We start from the raw sequence: 17817 nt of genomic DNA, 5'->3' as shown, positions 1-17817 counted from the left end.
ATTTTTTCCACGTCGGTTTGTTAGTGATAAAATTTATTTTTACAGCGATATTTAAGATTCTGCGCACATTTTTCGCGCATACCAATATCACGTGAAAAAAAATGTGAAAAGTTATGCGGAAAGTTTTAATAAAAATCAAGCGTAGAGTTATCTAGACCTACAATCTACAAAATGTCCTGTTTTACTCAATCTTGAATAGTATAAAAGCTTTCAGTGAGAGTTTCGAATGTCATGCGAAACTTCTAAAGTAAAAAAATCTTGCAGAAACGTTCGAAAAGAGTCATTAAAATGAGAGGTTTATCGGTTTTGTCGGTATATTGAGTGTAAAAAGCATTGCTGACAGAAGAGAATATCCTTGTCAAGAAATAATAAGTTAATTGAAGCAGTTTTAGAAATTGGTTAAAATAATTAAAGGCAATCCCGGTCAGATCGGCATTTCATACAAAAGTGTACGAGAAAACGAGTTAACCCTGTGAGAGCTTATAGCCTTTTTTCGCAGCGATATTGAATATTGGTTTTAACTCTGAAAATACTGCATTTTATAAAACTGTCCGGTCAAAACAGACTCGGATATTCTGTCAAATTTTTTCTCTGATTTACAGTTACAGGGAATATATGTATTTGGCTTACTTTTTAAATTCCAATAAATATATAAAAATTACGTATCACGTTGTTTGTCCGCGATGGACTCCGAAACTACTGTCCCGCCTTATGTGAAATTTGGCACACTGTGTCCAAATTGAACCAATTTAAAAGGTAGAATAATGAAAATAATTCATAAATAAAAAATGCAGTGAAAGCTCTATGAAATGAACGCTCTATTAAGCGTACATCTCCATTTAGAAAGCAGCCTAAAATGCGTTATCTTTTCCAATGAAATTTATCAGCATGAACATATTCAAAATTAAACCTCACTTACAATCCCTTGGATTCTTATACCACCAAAAACCTTTTGGTATTTATTCGTTAATAAAATTTTCACTGTCTTAAATCGTTTTTTATATATGAATATTAGAGTAAAATGTATATATATAAAAATTACATGTCACACTTTGTCCGTAATAAACTGCTAAATATGTAAATATAAATATATATATATATATTTCAAATAATAAGGCTATATTCAAAATTTCAAAAAATAATTATATATTATATTTTTGAAACTATAATTTTGAGTAAAATGCATTATTCTTTGCACTGACAAATATTTGTATCAATCAGTTTCTAAATTAATACTCAATTAAAATTCCTCGGATTATTATACTGAAAATAACGTTCCCACCTTTATTTGTGAATATTATTTTCACTAGAATGAATAGTTTATTATAATATTATTAAACTATACAGCAATGCGTGGCAGGATCTACTAGTGAGTATTATATTATTTAAACAACATTAAATATTTCATTAACGTAACGAGTTTTTCAGAATTAAACGCAGAAACCGCAACTGAAATCCAAAACACAAGCCATCTCGCTGTTTCACAGCTTTCGTGGAAAGTTTTGTTTTTGTAAACAAACTGAAATTAGTACATCATTAGCTTGTTTTGGAGTTTTACGGAAAGCATTTTATTTTTATCTATGTATGTATATAAATAAAAATGAGTCGCTAAAATGTATGTACGCTCATAAATTTCATGCGACTGAACCAAATTTGATAATTCTTTTTTTTAATGTGGCTATTGCGGTTCAAGGATGGTTTTTACAGCGAGAAAATTTCGAATAATTTCCGGGAAACCCCTTAAAACAGCCCTTTTCTTTTTCCCATACAAACTGCTGCACCAATCTTGGTGAAATTTTCAGAGGTCATTCGTTGTGGATCAGGGAAGGTTTACAAATCAAAATACCTTATACTTTTCATGAGGAAAAGTCGGAAAATTGGATAGTTCCAAAAAATAACACTTTTCCATACACATTTTTTTAAATTTTTTGTTTGAATCGTTCAATTTCTTTCGCTTGCTTTTTTATTCCGGCTATTCAAAACAAAAATTATTGCAAATTATTCACTGAAAACTTTACATATGTATGTTTCACGCAAAGTGATCAATTGCGGATTGAAATTCGTTACGAAGCCACGAAGAGGTCGTTCTAATATCGGTCGGCGTTGTTTTTTTTTTTGCGAGCGACGTATGGCAGCCCAAGACAAGGCAAGGCAAGAAGCACTCCCAGGAGGCGATGACATACGTGTGGAATTAAGGATCGCGTTCAATCAACAATCGATTGTCACGATGTCATCGCACAACTTTTCAAACAACATTTACGGGGTTTGATGGTGCTGTTGAATGCTGGATGTGCTCTGTTGAGTGGCAAAAAAGAGGTTTGCACGCGCACATTCTTCTTTGGATGGTGGTTACACCAGATGAAATTGATGAAATCATTCAATCATGCGGAAATTCTTGATGCAAAGGAAGATCCAGAATTATACGAAGTGATGAAAACCTATATGGTTCATGGAAATTGCGGACACCACAATCCCACTTCGGTTTGCACGTCTAATAATAAATTCACGAAACAGTATCCACGTGCTTTTCTTTCGGAAACACAAACTAGAAATGCTGGATATCCACTCTATCGGCGTAGCTCACCAGACGACAATGGCAGAACCCACAGCATTTAATTTAGAAGATAGATATCGAAGTTGACATCTCATGGATCGTACTATATGCACCACTAATTCACATTCAAAACTCATATTAATGTTGAGTATTGCAGTTTGGTGTAATCGATATTACGTATTTTGTGAGTACATCACTAAAGGAAGCAATATGGCGGTTATTGGTCTTGAACGAGATGAGATCAGCAAGCATCAAATGGTCGATACGTTGACTGCAATAAAGCGCTTTGTGGGATATTTACTTTTGCGCGTCTCGCAGTTAATTTGGAGAATGGCCAAAGAGTATATTTCAACTCAGAGAATACAGTATAGCCAATAAAAACAGCGAGAGCAACAAAATTAACATTTACGAGTTTTTTCTCAACTTTCTTCAGTGAACCGTTTGCGAGAACATTGCTCTATTCGGAAATATCTTGACATACATGGAATGCATCGTCGAAGAAATAGTTACGCAGAAAGAAAGGCAAACCAGTAGATTGACATCCAGATGTGTTCTCAACTAATTCCTTACGACGAATTTATACAATCTACCCGTAAAATGACAATTCTTCCTTCAATTAATGTTCGCAGTTCAACTTCATTTGAGTCATTGCGAACTGTGAAAGGTACGGTGTGTGCAAGTTTTGGAGAAGTAAGCCAACAAACAAAAATTCCGGTTGATACTTATGGTGGTTTGATATTAATTCCATTCGCCGTTTATCAATACACGAAAGATGAACTCATCACGAATGTTTATCCAAACATCGGCCAAATTATCGTAACTACGATTCCTTAAGTGCACGCGCAATGTCAGCTGTCAAAAATACCAATGCTGTTGACTTAAACTGGAAGATTCAAAGTAAAATTCAGGGAGACTTGCGCTGATACAAATCGATCGATCGTCTTAACAATAAAGACGACGCCGTGAATTATCCAGTGAAATTTCTAAATTCTTTGTAGAGCCTTGGTATGCCACCGCATCATCCCCCGTAAATCCATATCATATATAAGTGATCTAGAAGTAGCAAACTAAGGCCTAATACTGAAGTCAACAATTAAGTTGTCAATAGCAATTAATACCTTGCTCTGGAATCATAGATAGGGAACGTTTCAGAGACACCCAAAGGTGTATCGGCGATGAAAAATACAAACAGGTCAATCAAACTCAAGTCCTTGTAGGAAGATTTCGACAAGGTATATTCATGAAATTTGGCAACGATTAATACTCGTGGCATCACTTAAATCTCCGAAGAAATTGTTAATTTTAAATTAAGTAAGAAGAAATTGTTAATTCTAAATTAAGTAAAATTAAACAATCTCCAGTTCTTGTTTGGAAATACAAAAATTCGCATAGATTTGTACCCAGGCCTTAACTGCAATCTGCGAACACTTTTATTCAGACCATAACAGACCGGTAAACTTAAGATAAGGATCTTTATATACTTCTTTATGCTACAAAAAAATGCATAGGGTAAAGGTACAGCCGAATTTAACGTTTGTGGTTTTTTTATAAATCAGTCTATTGTATCTGCAACGTTAACCCATGATTTTTAACTATGCAAAATTCATATAGTTTTAACAAATTTTCTAATATAATTTTCAACCATGAAATCAGCACTTCAGAACCATTAAGACAAACTACGAAAAAAATATAAATTCACTTATCCAGATTATATTAAGCGCTCTACAAATGAAGACACTATGCAACAAAGGATTACATCCAAACAGGTAAGGAGCCGGGTGAAGCGAGGAAGCCATTGTAATTTTGTTAATGCGAAAGTGTCCAAAACTTGAACAAAAGGTGGCCACAACAGAGATGACACAAGAAATGACAACGAAATACACAACAAAAAGCAAATGAGTATATTTTTCCAGGGCTATATATAAAAAGAGCAACAACTTAAATAGATGACAACCAAATAATAGTGGAATGCATTTTCTTTGGAAGTTTTTTGTTTATTTATTTAAGTTTGCATTTTCATTTGTGTGCGCTGAAATACTACTGAGAAAAATGGTAACAAAAAGTAAATGAAAGATAATTCAATGAGTTTAGAATGCAACACCGTGAAGACATGCACTCAAGTGAAAAGTGGCTGCAGGAAGGTGGGTATGAGACATTAGTAGAAAGTTATCGAAGTGCGACCTTGTTGTGAATGAAGTATTTTACTAAGTAAAATTACAATACAATTGTGGCACTGTGAGGCGGAAACAGCGTACGCGTAGAATTAACAATCGATTGTACAAAAAAGCGATTACAGAAAATGGAGAAAGAGAATTTTTAGTTCCAACAAGAAAGAATAGTGCGCAATAGATTGAATTGTTACGAACACATCTACTGAATATTTAAAGCTAGGATGTGCCTAAGAGTAAGTAAAAGATGTTGTCAAAAAAGTTGTTAATAAATATTGCGACAGATTTGTGTTGTTGGGTATTTTAGAGTTCGTTTGACAGAAAAGTAAGTTGGTTCGTGACGTCGTGAATGAAAGGAGGATAAGTCTTTGTTTATAAATACTATGGAAGTTTGAAAGTGGCTCTGGTTTATGTTGTATTGTATGGCAATCTTGTCTCTATTATTTCTGGGGCTTGTTAATTCATGTTCGAGGCAAGAATTTGTTTAGCAGTTGAATGAGATATCCACTCAAGCAAGTCACCTACAGCTTACGTTTTTTCCGATCAGTTTCCTGATATAGGTATTTTGAACGGGTGTTTTTTATACATGTGATTTTCAATGAAGGAGTACTATTTCGGACTTGGGGTCGTTTTGACAGCTGTAGAAACCACAGATCGATTTCACACCACGTTTACCTTAGCGGATAATTCGCAACCTCAGAGATGCCGTACAATGCGTACCCAAGGCGAAGATGAAGTGTCGAACAAGACCCGAATGAGCGAAGCGGGGCCAATGGATTGCCGGCCGAGCTATTCAAAGATGGCGGCGAAAAACTGATAAGAGGCATGCATATGCTTCTTTGTTGAACATGGTTAGACAAAAAATAATATATAAGGTTCTATCGAGCGTAAGATTGTGAAAGATGGAAGCCCATCGTCAATAATCTAATTGGACTTTACCTGTGTGACTTTAAACCATGAAAATATACAATCGATCAGATTTTCACAATGCGCTGAATCTTGGAAAATATCCAATAAAGGAAGTTCGACACACACTATCTCCTCGTCGATTTTTAAGCCGCTTTCGACAGCACGAAAAGTAGCTGCCTCAATGCCGATATGTCTGAATTTGGTATCCCCGCAAACTAATACCGATGTGTAAACTGACAGTGGGCAAAATAAAAAGTTCTATCTTTTTCAATATATAAAATATTTCGAGCTGCAGGCTTCCCCCTCTCTGTTGACAGTCATAACTTCGAAGTTGTAGATAATTTGATCTCTCTTGGTACCAGCATTAACACTAACAACAACGTCAGTCTCAAAATTCAATGTAGATAATAACTCTTGCCAACAGGTAAGAATGAAAAGGCAGCGGCTACGCTGGCTAGGTCATGTCGTACGAATGAGTGAAAACACTCCAGCTCTGAGAGCTGGACCCACCGGAGGAAGCAGAAGAAGAGGAAGACCTATACTCCGTTGGAAAGACCACAGTTCATGAATTAAATAAAAATCCGAAAAAACTGGACAAGATGTTTACATATACATATCTGGAGAGTTTTAGATTATGTCTCATGCTTTGTAAGAACATTTATAAATGGGCAGTTTACTTTCAATATTTTCTATATTTGTTCAAGAAGATTACGTTTCCTAAATTTTGTTTGTGTTCAGTCAAACTTATACGATTTTTTCATATTTTGCAAGTAATCCTTGAAGCTACGCAGAAGTCTTCTAAAGTTATGAATATTATATATATAAGTGGTATAGAACTTAGTACTAATATTACTCGGCTTAAAATTACAACAACATGCGTTCTAAGCAAAATTTGTTGCTTAAAACATATTTATATAAGGTAAAGCAAAGCCAAACTAAATATGTACAATATAACTTACCCGTAAAAATATAAATTTTCACTACCATAATAAACGATACAGAAATAAATAAGAAATTAAAAGCACAGCAATGATGAAAGCAATTTAGAAATGTATGTGAGTATGTATATTTAATCCATTTCCTTTATTTTATAAAAATAAATTTCTATTTACACAAGTTTTAATACAAATATTTTCAAAATAGTTGCTTAGAAATGGCTATTAACTAAATATTATGCGCAAGGCTCATTGATAAAAGTTTCAGAGCTGATTTTTCAACAAATTTATCGATTAATTTGTTGTGGGTTTGGATTTCTTCGGTTAGTAATTTGCTCAAATTCGTTTTTAGTATCAATTAAGAAATGGACTAAATTCGTTCAATGACACAAGCACAAACTGTATGCAACGGTAATTTTATATCTACTATATCGATAAATGTGTGTGTACGAATATTTACGAGTGTTCGAAATTTTGTTGTATGTCCATTTTGTACAATGTAGATAGTTCGAAAGCAAATGCAGCAGAGAGCTTTTAAAGTTTGATTTTACTTTAAAGTGAAAGTTTGTGGGGAAAATGTGCGTATCAAAATTATAAAATATATATTATATAAATATACATAGATAGGTATATACCTGTCTCTTATACACATCTAGATGTGTATAAGAGACAGAATATACATAGATAGGTATATACATATGTATATGTATATTTATATTAAGGAATATATATACTTTAAGTATAATTGTTTTAAAGGAGACCTGCTGTATTTGCTTTCTTTTGTATATGAGAGCACATGTTTGGTTATAAGTAGTACTATATACAATATATGTATGCTTATACATAGATAATAATTCTAGCAAAAAATGCGCAAGAAAATCAACATGCGTGATATGTATGTGTATATGTTTGCGTATATTTACATAGATATGTATGTGTAGTGATATGTACAGTTGTGCATGTAAAGCTTAACTAAGCTATGGCTCAAGCAATAAATCGACTTCACTGATGGAGTCAAGCGGTGCCAAACCGATTTGCATAACACCCGTACCATCCTTAGAATCAGAACTATAGCGCTTGCTTACCGTGCCGTGACCGTTCGCTGTTGCACCATTTGTGGAAGCAGGTTTCGTCTGTTGCGGTTTTCCGTCTACCAAATAAACATCTATTTGGGCAGGTGTTTGAGTCTCTTTCTCTAGATTTTGCTGCTGCGCTGGAGAAAGAGACTCGGTGCTTTTGGGTGTCACTTGGCTCGCTTCTAAGTTTAGAAAGAAGAAAGAAATGGGTTAAAAAACATTTTTGTTTATCGATAGGTAAAGATAAACTTAAGTTTAAGCACATATTTTGAAATTATATTGAATGTAAACAAAAAAAAAAACAAAAAACTAACGTTAATACGCTTCACAAATTAGAGTTTCCATACAAGAACGTGATTTGGATCGTTCAGTTTGCGTGACAGCTAGATGCTATAGGGATCCGATATTGGTGATTTGGACAAACGAGCAGCTTTTTTTTTTAAAAAAAAAGACGAATGTAAAAATGCTGATAATCATGCTGATAATTTATAAATATATTTCATAGGCTCTCCAACGTACCTTAACGGTATACAAATCAGCATAAATATTATAGAATTAAAATAGTTATTGATAACAGAGGCGGTCGAATTGGTCAGGGGTGTAATAGTCATGCCCGTGGGTAAGCAGTTACAGTCATAAGGCTATTCCCAATTCCTACTATTGCGTCCTCGTCGTGCACCTCGGAAACGTGAGTAACCTTTTCGTTTAAGATGGTGTTACTACTAAAAGCGGGGAAGCTTCAGCGGAGCTACACCAACACTCCGCGGCTCTCTACCGTGTAACTTCTTCAATCTATTTCTGGAGAAAATATTTCGAGCTGCAGATATGAATAGAGAAGCTACAATCTTTTATAAGAGTTTACAGCTTCTGGTGTACGCCGATGATATTGATATCATTGGCCTCAACATCCACGCCTACATTAGTTCTGCTTTCTCCAGACTGGATAAGGAAGCGAATCAAATAGCTCTGATAGTGAACAAGGGCAAAACGAAATATGTCCTGTTATCAAACAAACAGTCGTCGCACTCACGACTTGGCTCCAAAGTCCGAAAAAAGACCAAGCTCTATAAGTCACACATTATTTCCGTCTGCGGAAGATTCCTTTTACATTGACATAGTTCAGCGAACGTCCGAATGTAGGAAAACACTCCAGGTCTCAAAGTATTCGACCCAGTACCCGCCGCGGAAAGCATAGGAAGACAAAGGCCTCCACTCCGTTGGAGCGATCAGGTAGAGAAAGACCTGACTTCGGGATCTCCAACAGGCGCCAAACAGAGAAAGGGAATAACGACTGGTGCGCTGTTGTAAACTCGGCTGTAACCTCGTAGGCGGTATCTGTACAAATAAAGAAGAAGAGGAATGGTCTGAGGACTGACGACTGATGGCTGAGAAGTAAATTTTTTTTTCAAAATCTGAGAGTTCTCATCAACCGTAAATTGTTTTCTAATTTTTCAAGTGATTTATTCTCTCTCTCCCTCTGTCTCATTTTTTCCGTTCTCACTTCTGGTGAGATTACACTGTGTTCACTTTTATCCAATTTTAAGGAATTTACGGGATAATTGATAGCAGATAGCATTGTGAATTCTGAAAAATAAATTTTCTACGAGTTTATGACTAATACAACCTCAGTCTTATCGTGGAAGATTGATGGTTCAGGGTTTTTCTCCCTCAGTAATAAATATAAATTACTTAGCTACAGCTAAGGTCATCCTTAGTACCAATGCAAAGTCTGATTGCGTTAGGTTATGCTAGAAGACAGTTAATAGACTTCTGGCAGGAAACATAGTTAATATCATCGAGGTACCTGGATATATAAATAGAATGAAATGAAAAGACAGACGAACCTGGGACAGCTGGAGACACAATCCTCCTAAGCTTAAAGGGGCTAAATGGCCTGGGGCAGCTTAGGAGGATTGTGTCTCCAGCTGTCCCAGGCCATTTAGCTCCTTCAAGCGTTGTTTGAATACCACAAAACTACTTTGGGGTAGTGTTGATGGTGGACAGACCAAAAAGCTAATAATTTAAATTAAAAGGGAGCTTATTAATATTTTAGGGATCTTTACATGTCACCTATCCTTAAGATCTCACTTTCTGAAAATGGGAATAATAGATTCGGCGGTGTATTGGAACATTATTTATGCGAATGCCGGATGACAAGATACATATTTCAAGGTTCCAAATACTCTAACTTAAGTGTTATTGGGCAGCTAAGATGGAAAATAATTAGATCTTTTACGAAATCTACAGAGTTGCTGCAATAGACTTAAATTTGGTACCTTCCGTTGGTTCAATGGGCCCAATGTTGGCCTAAGTGCGATCGTCTGCGGTCCGGAGCATTTTTTTTCAACCAACCAACATGTATGGTAAGAAAGGCTCTGTCCGAATGACATTAATCTATTATCACAAAAGCCCTGAATATTGAACAATTGAACAACGATCCGTTATTTCGAAGATTATTTGATGTGTCTTGTTACATGCTTCAGCTACAGGATTTTGAAATGAAATGAAAATTTTTCAAAAGTTGTAAAAGCTTGACGTACAGGAAAGTGGCCAAAAAGGCATAGGCCGGCAAAAGGTTGGGAGAGTCAGCTCTTTCTATGCTGCGTTTTGGAATTTAACTTTTTATAAAAAATTTGTCGTAAGTTTTGTACATACCTTCATTTGGCTTCGCCGTTACGTTGGATTTATCTTGTTTCGCTGGTTCGATACTTTCATCTTTAGCTTTTGTTTCCTCTTTAGCCTTCCCGTCGTTCGGTTTCTCGTTTGGACTCTTATTTGCATCAGCATTGCTTACAGGTTTTTCTTCGTTTGCTTTTGCAGTTTTCTTCTTAAGTGTGTCCCCAGCGCCTTTCTCACTAATCTCTTTTTCATCCGCTTGTTTCTCAGGCTGTGTTGCCTCCAAGGCTTCATCTAAGCTTTTGTCTACTTCTGCTTTTGTGGCATCCTCGGCATCATCTTCATCCTCTTCATCGATGCGCGCGTCAATATCTCCGTTTTTCTTTGTGCTACCATTCTCTTTAGCCGGCGTTGCTGCACCTGCCACAGTTGCGGCGCCAGCTGCGCTGCCATTTTTCAAAATACCTACCAGCGGAGCGCCATTTCCCGACTTCTTTTCATCCTGTGGCAACTGCAAGTGGCAAGAGTAATAAATTTCGTTTTAATTACAGTTAATGGTCTACGCCTCCGTTACATTGTTGTACTCACCACTTTGTAGGCGTAAGACTGTGTTCCCGCCACAGCTGGCGATTCATGCATTTTCGTCGCTTGTTCCTTTGACCATATGATATCCTCGTCGGTCTGGCGTTCGATGCGTTTCTTATAGGCACGATGACTGCGGTACACCTCTATTAGGCAGCAAATGATTATGATCACGAAGAGCGACGTCAGCGTTATGAATACCACTTGCGTGGAGTCCTCCTTCTCCGAAACGTCGTAACCGAATTTGGCTACATAAAGGACGCGTTGCGGTGGATCTTCAACCCAAGTCTCGACACTCTGCAAAAGGTAATACATTTTCATGAGTACCTACATAGGCCTCAGGAAATAAGCTACGCAATCAGACATTAGCAGGCTTTCACATATGCAAATCTACGCGCCAATCTACTACACGCGAAGGTAAGAACGAACCAGAGCAACGGTCCATTACAATTATGCAATTTTGATACCTTGGCGTGGTTATTGGCTTCTGTTTGTGTTATTGTCATTTTGGAAATCTCGTTAAACTACCGTTACTGTTGCTTATACTTCAATGACTGTTGTGCATGAGGGGTGTCCCTCTGCACTGGCTATTACTTACCGAGCTCACGTTGACCATTGGTTCCTGTGATGGCTGCTCCGAAATATCGAATTTGGCTATACACTGTGCGCTGCGCAGACCCTGTGGGTGAATAACAGTTATGTTGTCGGCGCCTGATTTGGTGAAGAGCATATATTCCTCCAGCGGTTTCATCACATAATTATTCACTTGTATGTAAATATCTGTTGGCGATAATGGGAAATTGCATTAGTAAAACCCAAACTTCCACATCCATTTTTATTTATGTGGTTATTACATAATTACATGTATTCATTGAAATCACCTGAGGAGAGCAAGTCATTTAATTGACAGTGGGTATCAGCAGTACATATGATATGTTTATAATATCTATACTATACTTAATTTACTGCTAGAAATCAATATTGCTCTAATTTATGTACTATTTCTTCTCTCGCTATGTTTTTATAAAGAAAAAATATTTGTGAAAAAGTCAGATTAGAGATCATGAATTAATAAGTCGGATATCGAAGGATCTAAATACCGTATAAATGTTGTTTATCTTAGAATAGTAAGTTAGATTAGGCAAGACTAGTCTGACAAACTAAATAAGCCAATTAAAGGCCAGCTTTGGACCTTAGCGATACACGAAGGAGTGCCGTCACTTGTCCGTAGTGCCGCATTGTTCCCATGGTGCCTTGTTCGTGGGATTTCTGATTCGATCAGTTAGCAGGCGTGCGCCACTAAAAGTTCTGAAGTCCCTTCTCTAGAGTCCAGTGAGAACCTTATGTATATCTGTTCTATCTCTTTACATATGACTTTTGCACCCCAATAGATCGTTCTATGGCGTTTTGATCTTCCTTGCCGCGCTCCTGTCTAGATCGATGTGAAATCATATGACTTATAACTTCGGCTTTCGAAGTGTTTGTTCGTCTTTTTTAAAAACTTGATCTCTTGTACTTTACATTCTTGTAAACAACCTCACTTTCGTTGCCAGTAACGAAGAGGTTTAAAAATGGATCACATGTTTGGCAAACTAAATAAAATAGCTTTTTTGTAAAATATCGTTGGACGAAAGCATGGCCAATTAATTGGACCTTATCAGTGTGACTTTAGACCTGAAAAATCAATAACCGACCAAATATTCACAATTCGACAAATGCTGGAAAAGATCCGGGTGAAGAGAATCGACACACCAAATTTTCGTCGATTTCAAAGCTGATTTTAATAGCACTAAAAGTAGGTGCCTTTAGTCCTCGATGTTTGACTCTTTTATCCCCGCAAAACTAATACGGCTGTAATAGCAAAAGTTCCGTCAGGATCGGGAAGGACCTCTCCGAGCCGTTCGATGCCAAACGAGGTTTCAGATAAGGCGACTCCCTTTTGTGCGACCTTCGAGCAGATACAATATTTTATAAGAGTGTACAGCTGCTGGCGTATGCCGATGATATTCTGTTTTCTCCAAACCGGATAAGGAAGCGAAGCAGATGGGTCTGGCAGTGAACGAAGGCAAGACGTAATATCTTCTGTCATCAAACAAACAGTCGTCACACTCGTGACTAGGCTCCCACGTCACTTTTGACAACATCCGGAGTACTTTACGTAGGTACCTACTGACGACAGCCGTGGAGTAAGGCACTCGAAAGCAAAGCGGATCAAATCAAGCGCCCTGAGAATGCTAAGCATTTTGAGTACTAATTTGCAGTGTGGAATGGACTCACTAACCACCTTGTTTGGGATCGAGGCTCATCTCAAACTTCTGTCGTGCAGCAGGTTGGAGTAAAAGGGCTCCTGCTCCCGTGGTACCAGAATTAAGTCTCCGGTCGGACCTAGTAGCAGAAACTACTACCAGTTGAGCTTCCATAAGCGTGACTTTTGACAGTGATAACTTCGAAGTTGTAGATAATTTCGTCTATCTTGGAACCAGCACTAACTGCGACAACAATGTTAGACTCGAAATCCAACGCAGGATAAGTCTAACCAAAAAACGTTAATGCAGATCAGCTGTTATCAACAAATAAAGTACTTAGAGAACAACCCAAGAATTGGAAAGCTTTCAATGTCATGTGTTTCGCAGATTGATTTTATGTATATTCGCTGAGTTTTTCATTTTCGAACTTTCATACAATTTCGTGGTTTCGCCTTCGATGCGCCTAGCAATTCACGTTTGAAGTCTTCACTTGACTTAAAACAGTTTCCCCGAAGCGGTCGTTTGAGTTTGCTGAATAGCCAGAAGTCACACGGAGGTTAATGCAGTATGCGGCGGGGTATTATCGTGGTGCAAAAACGGTCCACAATTCCGGCCTCTTTTTTCGAATAGCTTGGCGACGCATAATACTCAAATAGTGTTCAAAGGTATTCGGAGTTCACCACACCTCGAAAATCGAAGAACACTGTTGACATACCTTGATTTTTGATGGCTTCGGTTTAACTTTTGCCACGATATTAGGTCGATTGATCGTTTGTTGCCGAGTCGTAAACATAGATCGTCAGTAATAATGAGTTTCATAACATCCTGGTAGTCAGAAAGCATTGTTTCACAGACGTTAACGCGACGCTATTTCCGAATAAATTGTGTTATTCTGGAACCAATCATGCTTTCAATTTTCTTAGGCCTAAATGATCATACAAAATGGTATTCACTAATCCTTCTGATATTCCAACGATGCCAGTAAGATCTCTGACTGATAATCGCCAAGCACCAATTCCTTTATTTTACTGACGTATTGATCATCGGTTTATGTTGATGGCCGTCCTGGACGTGGTTTGTCGTCATTGCGTTCTTGTCCCTTTTCGAATTATTTGTACCAATCGAAAAAACTTTCTCGCGACAAACAATTATCACCAAAGACATTTTCCGACTTTCTGAACGTTTCGGCACCAGAAACATGATTCCGCACACAAAGTTTAATGGAACTTCTTTGTTGAACAATTTCACTCAACGTCAAAATCGCCGAATGCACGTGATGTACTTCGGAAATACAAGCGTATACTAAACACTAATGATTATTTTGATGTGATGTTTGACATAGTTGTCAAATATAAATTTATTATGTTAATATTTATGTTTTAAATGAAATGGTACTACTAATTTTTAAATTACTTAATCAAAGGAGTTTTTAAAATTCCCGTAAACCAGTCATTGAAAGCGGCAGTGTGGACAATAAATTCAATAGCGCGACAGCGGTTCTTTACTTACGTTAACGACGTTTTGTTCACTTTGTGTCTTTACACTCTCTGTGGGGGCTTCAGTGGAGACCATTTTTTATAGCCGTGAAGTTTTTTTGTTAACGACTTTGGCAATAAATGTACATCATGAAGTAGCAACAAATCTTAGAAAGCGAACTGGTTGGTCGGTCGGAGAGCGGATATGAAAAAAGAAGTGCGAGAAAATCCATCGTTTTAAACTTGTTTGAAGTGCCTTTATTTCTTTTTGAACTGCTATCTGTTTATACACAAACCCATACAAACACGTATGTGCTTTATTTACTCAGCCAGCTAGTCGATGGACGTTTGTTATTGACTTTTTCCTATTTTAGCCGCGCTGATGACCCTCAAAAGTTGTAAAAACTCTAGATAAAGCAGTTTGCGCTTCGTTTTCGCTTATGTGCACAGCTATACATATGTATGTATATACATACTTGAAAGCTGCTGCGAATGCGCTCCGTCAGAATGAAGTGCAGCGCCACCATGCGTATTCTCAAGTTCCTGATGTGTTTGTTGTTTTTGGCATGTGCATATGCGTAAATGGATATCAAGTACTAGCAAAACAACAACAACATCGTTTAGCAAAGCACTGCTAAAAGCGGTCATGACTCAATGGACCTGCGCTTGTGGTTTGTAATGTGCGTTAGGCGTAACAGGACGCAACAACTTTAGTCCGTCAAGTGGACCCTCATCAAGAGTTTAGCGAAGCTTCAAGAATTAATAGCGCATTGCTGAGAAATTTATACCCGGTCTCTTGGCATAGTCAGCAGTTAAACCTATGCATATATGTATATGTATATAAAGAGTTACATATTTACAATTAAAACATATGTATGTGCTTTGGTTGAGACTTAAAACACTGAAGGAGAAAACAAAATTCCGCCAAAGACAACATGCATTAACAAGTAATTTTGACCTTTGAGAGTTGTCTACATACCCAAGGATATATATATAAACACTGAATATTAACTTAAGTTGTTATATAATTTGTAACTTATGGTCATGTAACTCAAAGGTTCTTCACAACGAGTGGGCGTTGCCATCAACCCGCTTCCTTCATGTGCCATTTATATTATTGTTAATGACGAAAAGTACGGAATTGGGTTATATAAGCCCATTCAGTAAAGACAAATCAAAAAGAAGCCTTTATCGTACTTGACCTATAAGTTGTGCTTAGTTCTTAGTTACTTAACTGAAACACTAAACTAGAACATTTGGCACCCGTGGCCAATGAAGAGACGGCAAGTGTCTAGTATACAGCAGCTGGTACAGGATGTTGAGTATCATAGAAATTGAAAGGGAAAATATTTTGGTGAGAAACTCTTCTACGTCACTCCCGGTTCAGTCTGCATTGTAAATAAAACAATGAAGAGCTTTTAGAAGTTAAAACTTCAAGACCTGATATTATTCTCAACGAGCCCTAATTAAGGCTCTACCTTAACTTGTTCTCTGATATGTCCAAGGAAGAATATTCATCTGATTTATCTAATTGTTCAACAATATTTATTTTGTCACCCTCAAAGTAATCCCCAGCTGATGTAATACATTTGTGTCTACGAGTCGAGTCCTCGAAAAATTTTTCACAAGCACTTTTTGGGATGGTTTTCTGTTCGTTTAGCGAATTTTGTCATATCTTTTCGATTGACTGAAAATAACTAAAAAAAAAGTAATGCGGAGTCAAATCTGGCGAATACGGGGGCTGAACGCTAGTATTTGCTTTAATTTCGATCATTTGGATTATCATTGTTTAAAATTCGTAAATCGTTCTTTCACAATTTCGGCCATTTTCGATGGATCTTCTCATGCAAACGATACATAGAACTCTTTATTAACCGGTTGTCCCTCTGGAACAAATTCATAAAGCACCAAACCACAAATATCAAAAAAGTAGTAACACATTGATTTCTGAGCGGCATTGGCGTTGTCTTTTTGGTTTCGGGTCGTTTTTTCCCTTTATTTCAATGATTGTTGACTTGTTTACATGTCACACCCATAAATCTATGTCCTTCATCAGCTGTTGTAATGCTCTCCATGAATGTGAAATCGGAATTCGCAAGATCAAGCAGTCCAAAGAGAACTTGTTTGGGGAAAAAAATCAGATTTATCAGGACGAGTCGAGCAAGTACGCGTTCCTTACCCAAACGAACCACCAAAATCATTTGAGCGGATTCGCCACCGATTTCGAGATTTCTTGTAATCTTTCTAATATTTGCCTGACGATTTTCAAACACCTTAACCCTACTTTAATTTAATTTTTTTTCATCAGTTGAAGAGCTTGAAGGTCGTCTAGAACGAAGTATGTTTTGAATGATCTCTCGACCGTCTTTGAATACTTTGTGCCACTCGTTGGCTTGTGAATTTGATAAAACTGAATTACCGTCAACTTTGTCCAACATTCTGCGTATTTTGACAAAAATTGATATCGGCGCTTCCGAGAAAAAGTACTCATTCCTTGGTGAGAAAAGGACGTTTGCGAAATTTCACTGATATCTCAAAAACTAATGGTTTGGCTTGTGTATATAGAGGCAGACAGACAGACGTATATCGCTAAGTCGATTTGCTTAATGGGGTCTCCGGCGCTTCATTTTGGGTGTTAAAAACATCGTGGCAAACTATAAAAAGCCTATTCAGAATATAAAAAGTCGAAAATAAAGCAATTACTCTAACGAAATACAAATCAGAAAAAAAACTTTTCAAGTCCCCAGTTTATTAGGTATAGCCGCAAGGTCAACTTCAGTGCTCATGGCGCCTTTTTACGGAAAATATTGTCTAATCTGTAAAGCATATAGTTGGAATAAAAAGAGCATCTTTTTCTGATAATAGTGTACCCTCGTATCTAAACTTCGTAAAATAGGGTCAATAATTCTCCTAACAAGTTAACATAGCGACCTATTCTCAGGTATAGTATTTGTATAACTTTTTATTTGTCACACTGGAAATATGGATGACATCGGTCGAGTCTAACCTCCATGCAATATATTGAATTTTGTCTCTTCTGGTTTTGTGATGGAGCTACACACATTTTACTATGTCATCGGAGAATATTTCTGAAAAATAGTTTTTGCTAAAATTTAGGCTACAGAAGAAATCAGTTCTATTGTAGATAAAAATATAAAAAATCGGAGAAGAATTAAGCGGAGAAGATACGTCGATTACAAATATTTACGAAATAACTTAGGATGTAGAAAAGTCGCCGTTGTTAAAGAGAAAAGGG

The 17817-nt window shown here is 36.9% G+C and overlaps 1 protein-coding gene across 3 annotated transcripts in view; it reads right to left on the bottom strand.

Moving 5' to 3' along the window:
• The window catches only part of LOC108972692, a gene marked incomplete at its 5' end in the record, with an annotated part of 63404 nt that overhangs the window by 20462 nt on the left and 25125 nt on the right, over window positions 1-17817 (bottom strand). For all 3 annotated transcript variants that reach the window (XM_018939404.1, XM_018939406.1, XM_018939405.1), the window contains 4 exon segments: window positions 7652-7824; window positions 10298-10769; window positions 10847-11137; window positions 11439-11620. In XM_018939404.1, coding sequence (XP_018794949.1) covers window positions 7652-7824; window positions 10298-10769; window positions 10847-11137; window positions 11439-11620 — 1118 coding nt within the window.

The sequence above is a fragment of the Bactrocera latifrons genome, unplaced genomic scaffold, assembly GCF_001853355.1.
Source record: "Bactrocera latifrons isolate USDA-ARS-PBARC rearing strain unplaced genomic scaffold, ASM185335v1 scaffold_416, whole genome shotgun sequence".
Taxonomy (NCBI): domain Eukaryota; kingdom Metazoa; phylum Arthropoda; class Insecta; order Diptera; family Tephritidae; genus Bactrocera; species Bactrocera latifrons.
This window is presented reverse-complemented; position numbering and strand designations above follow the sequence as displayed.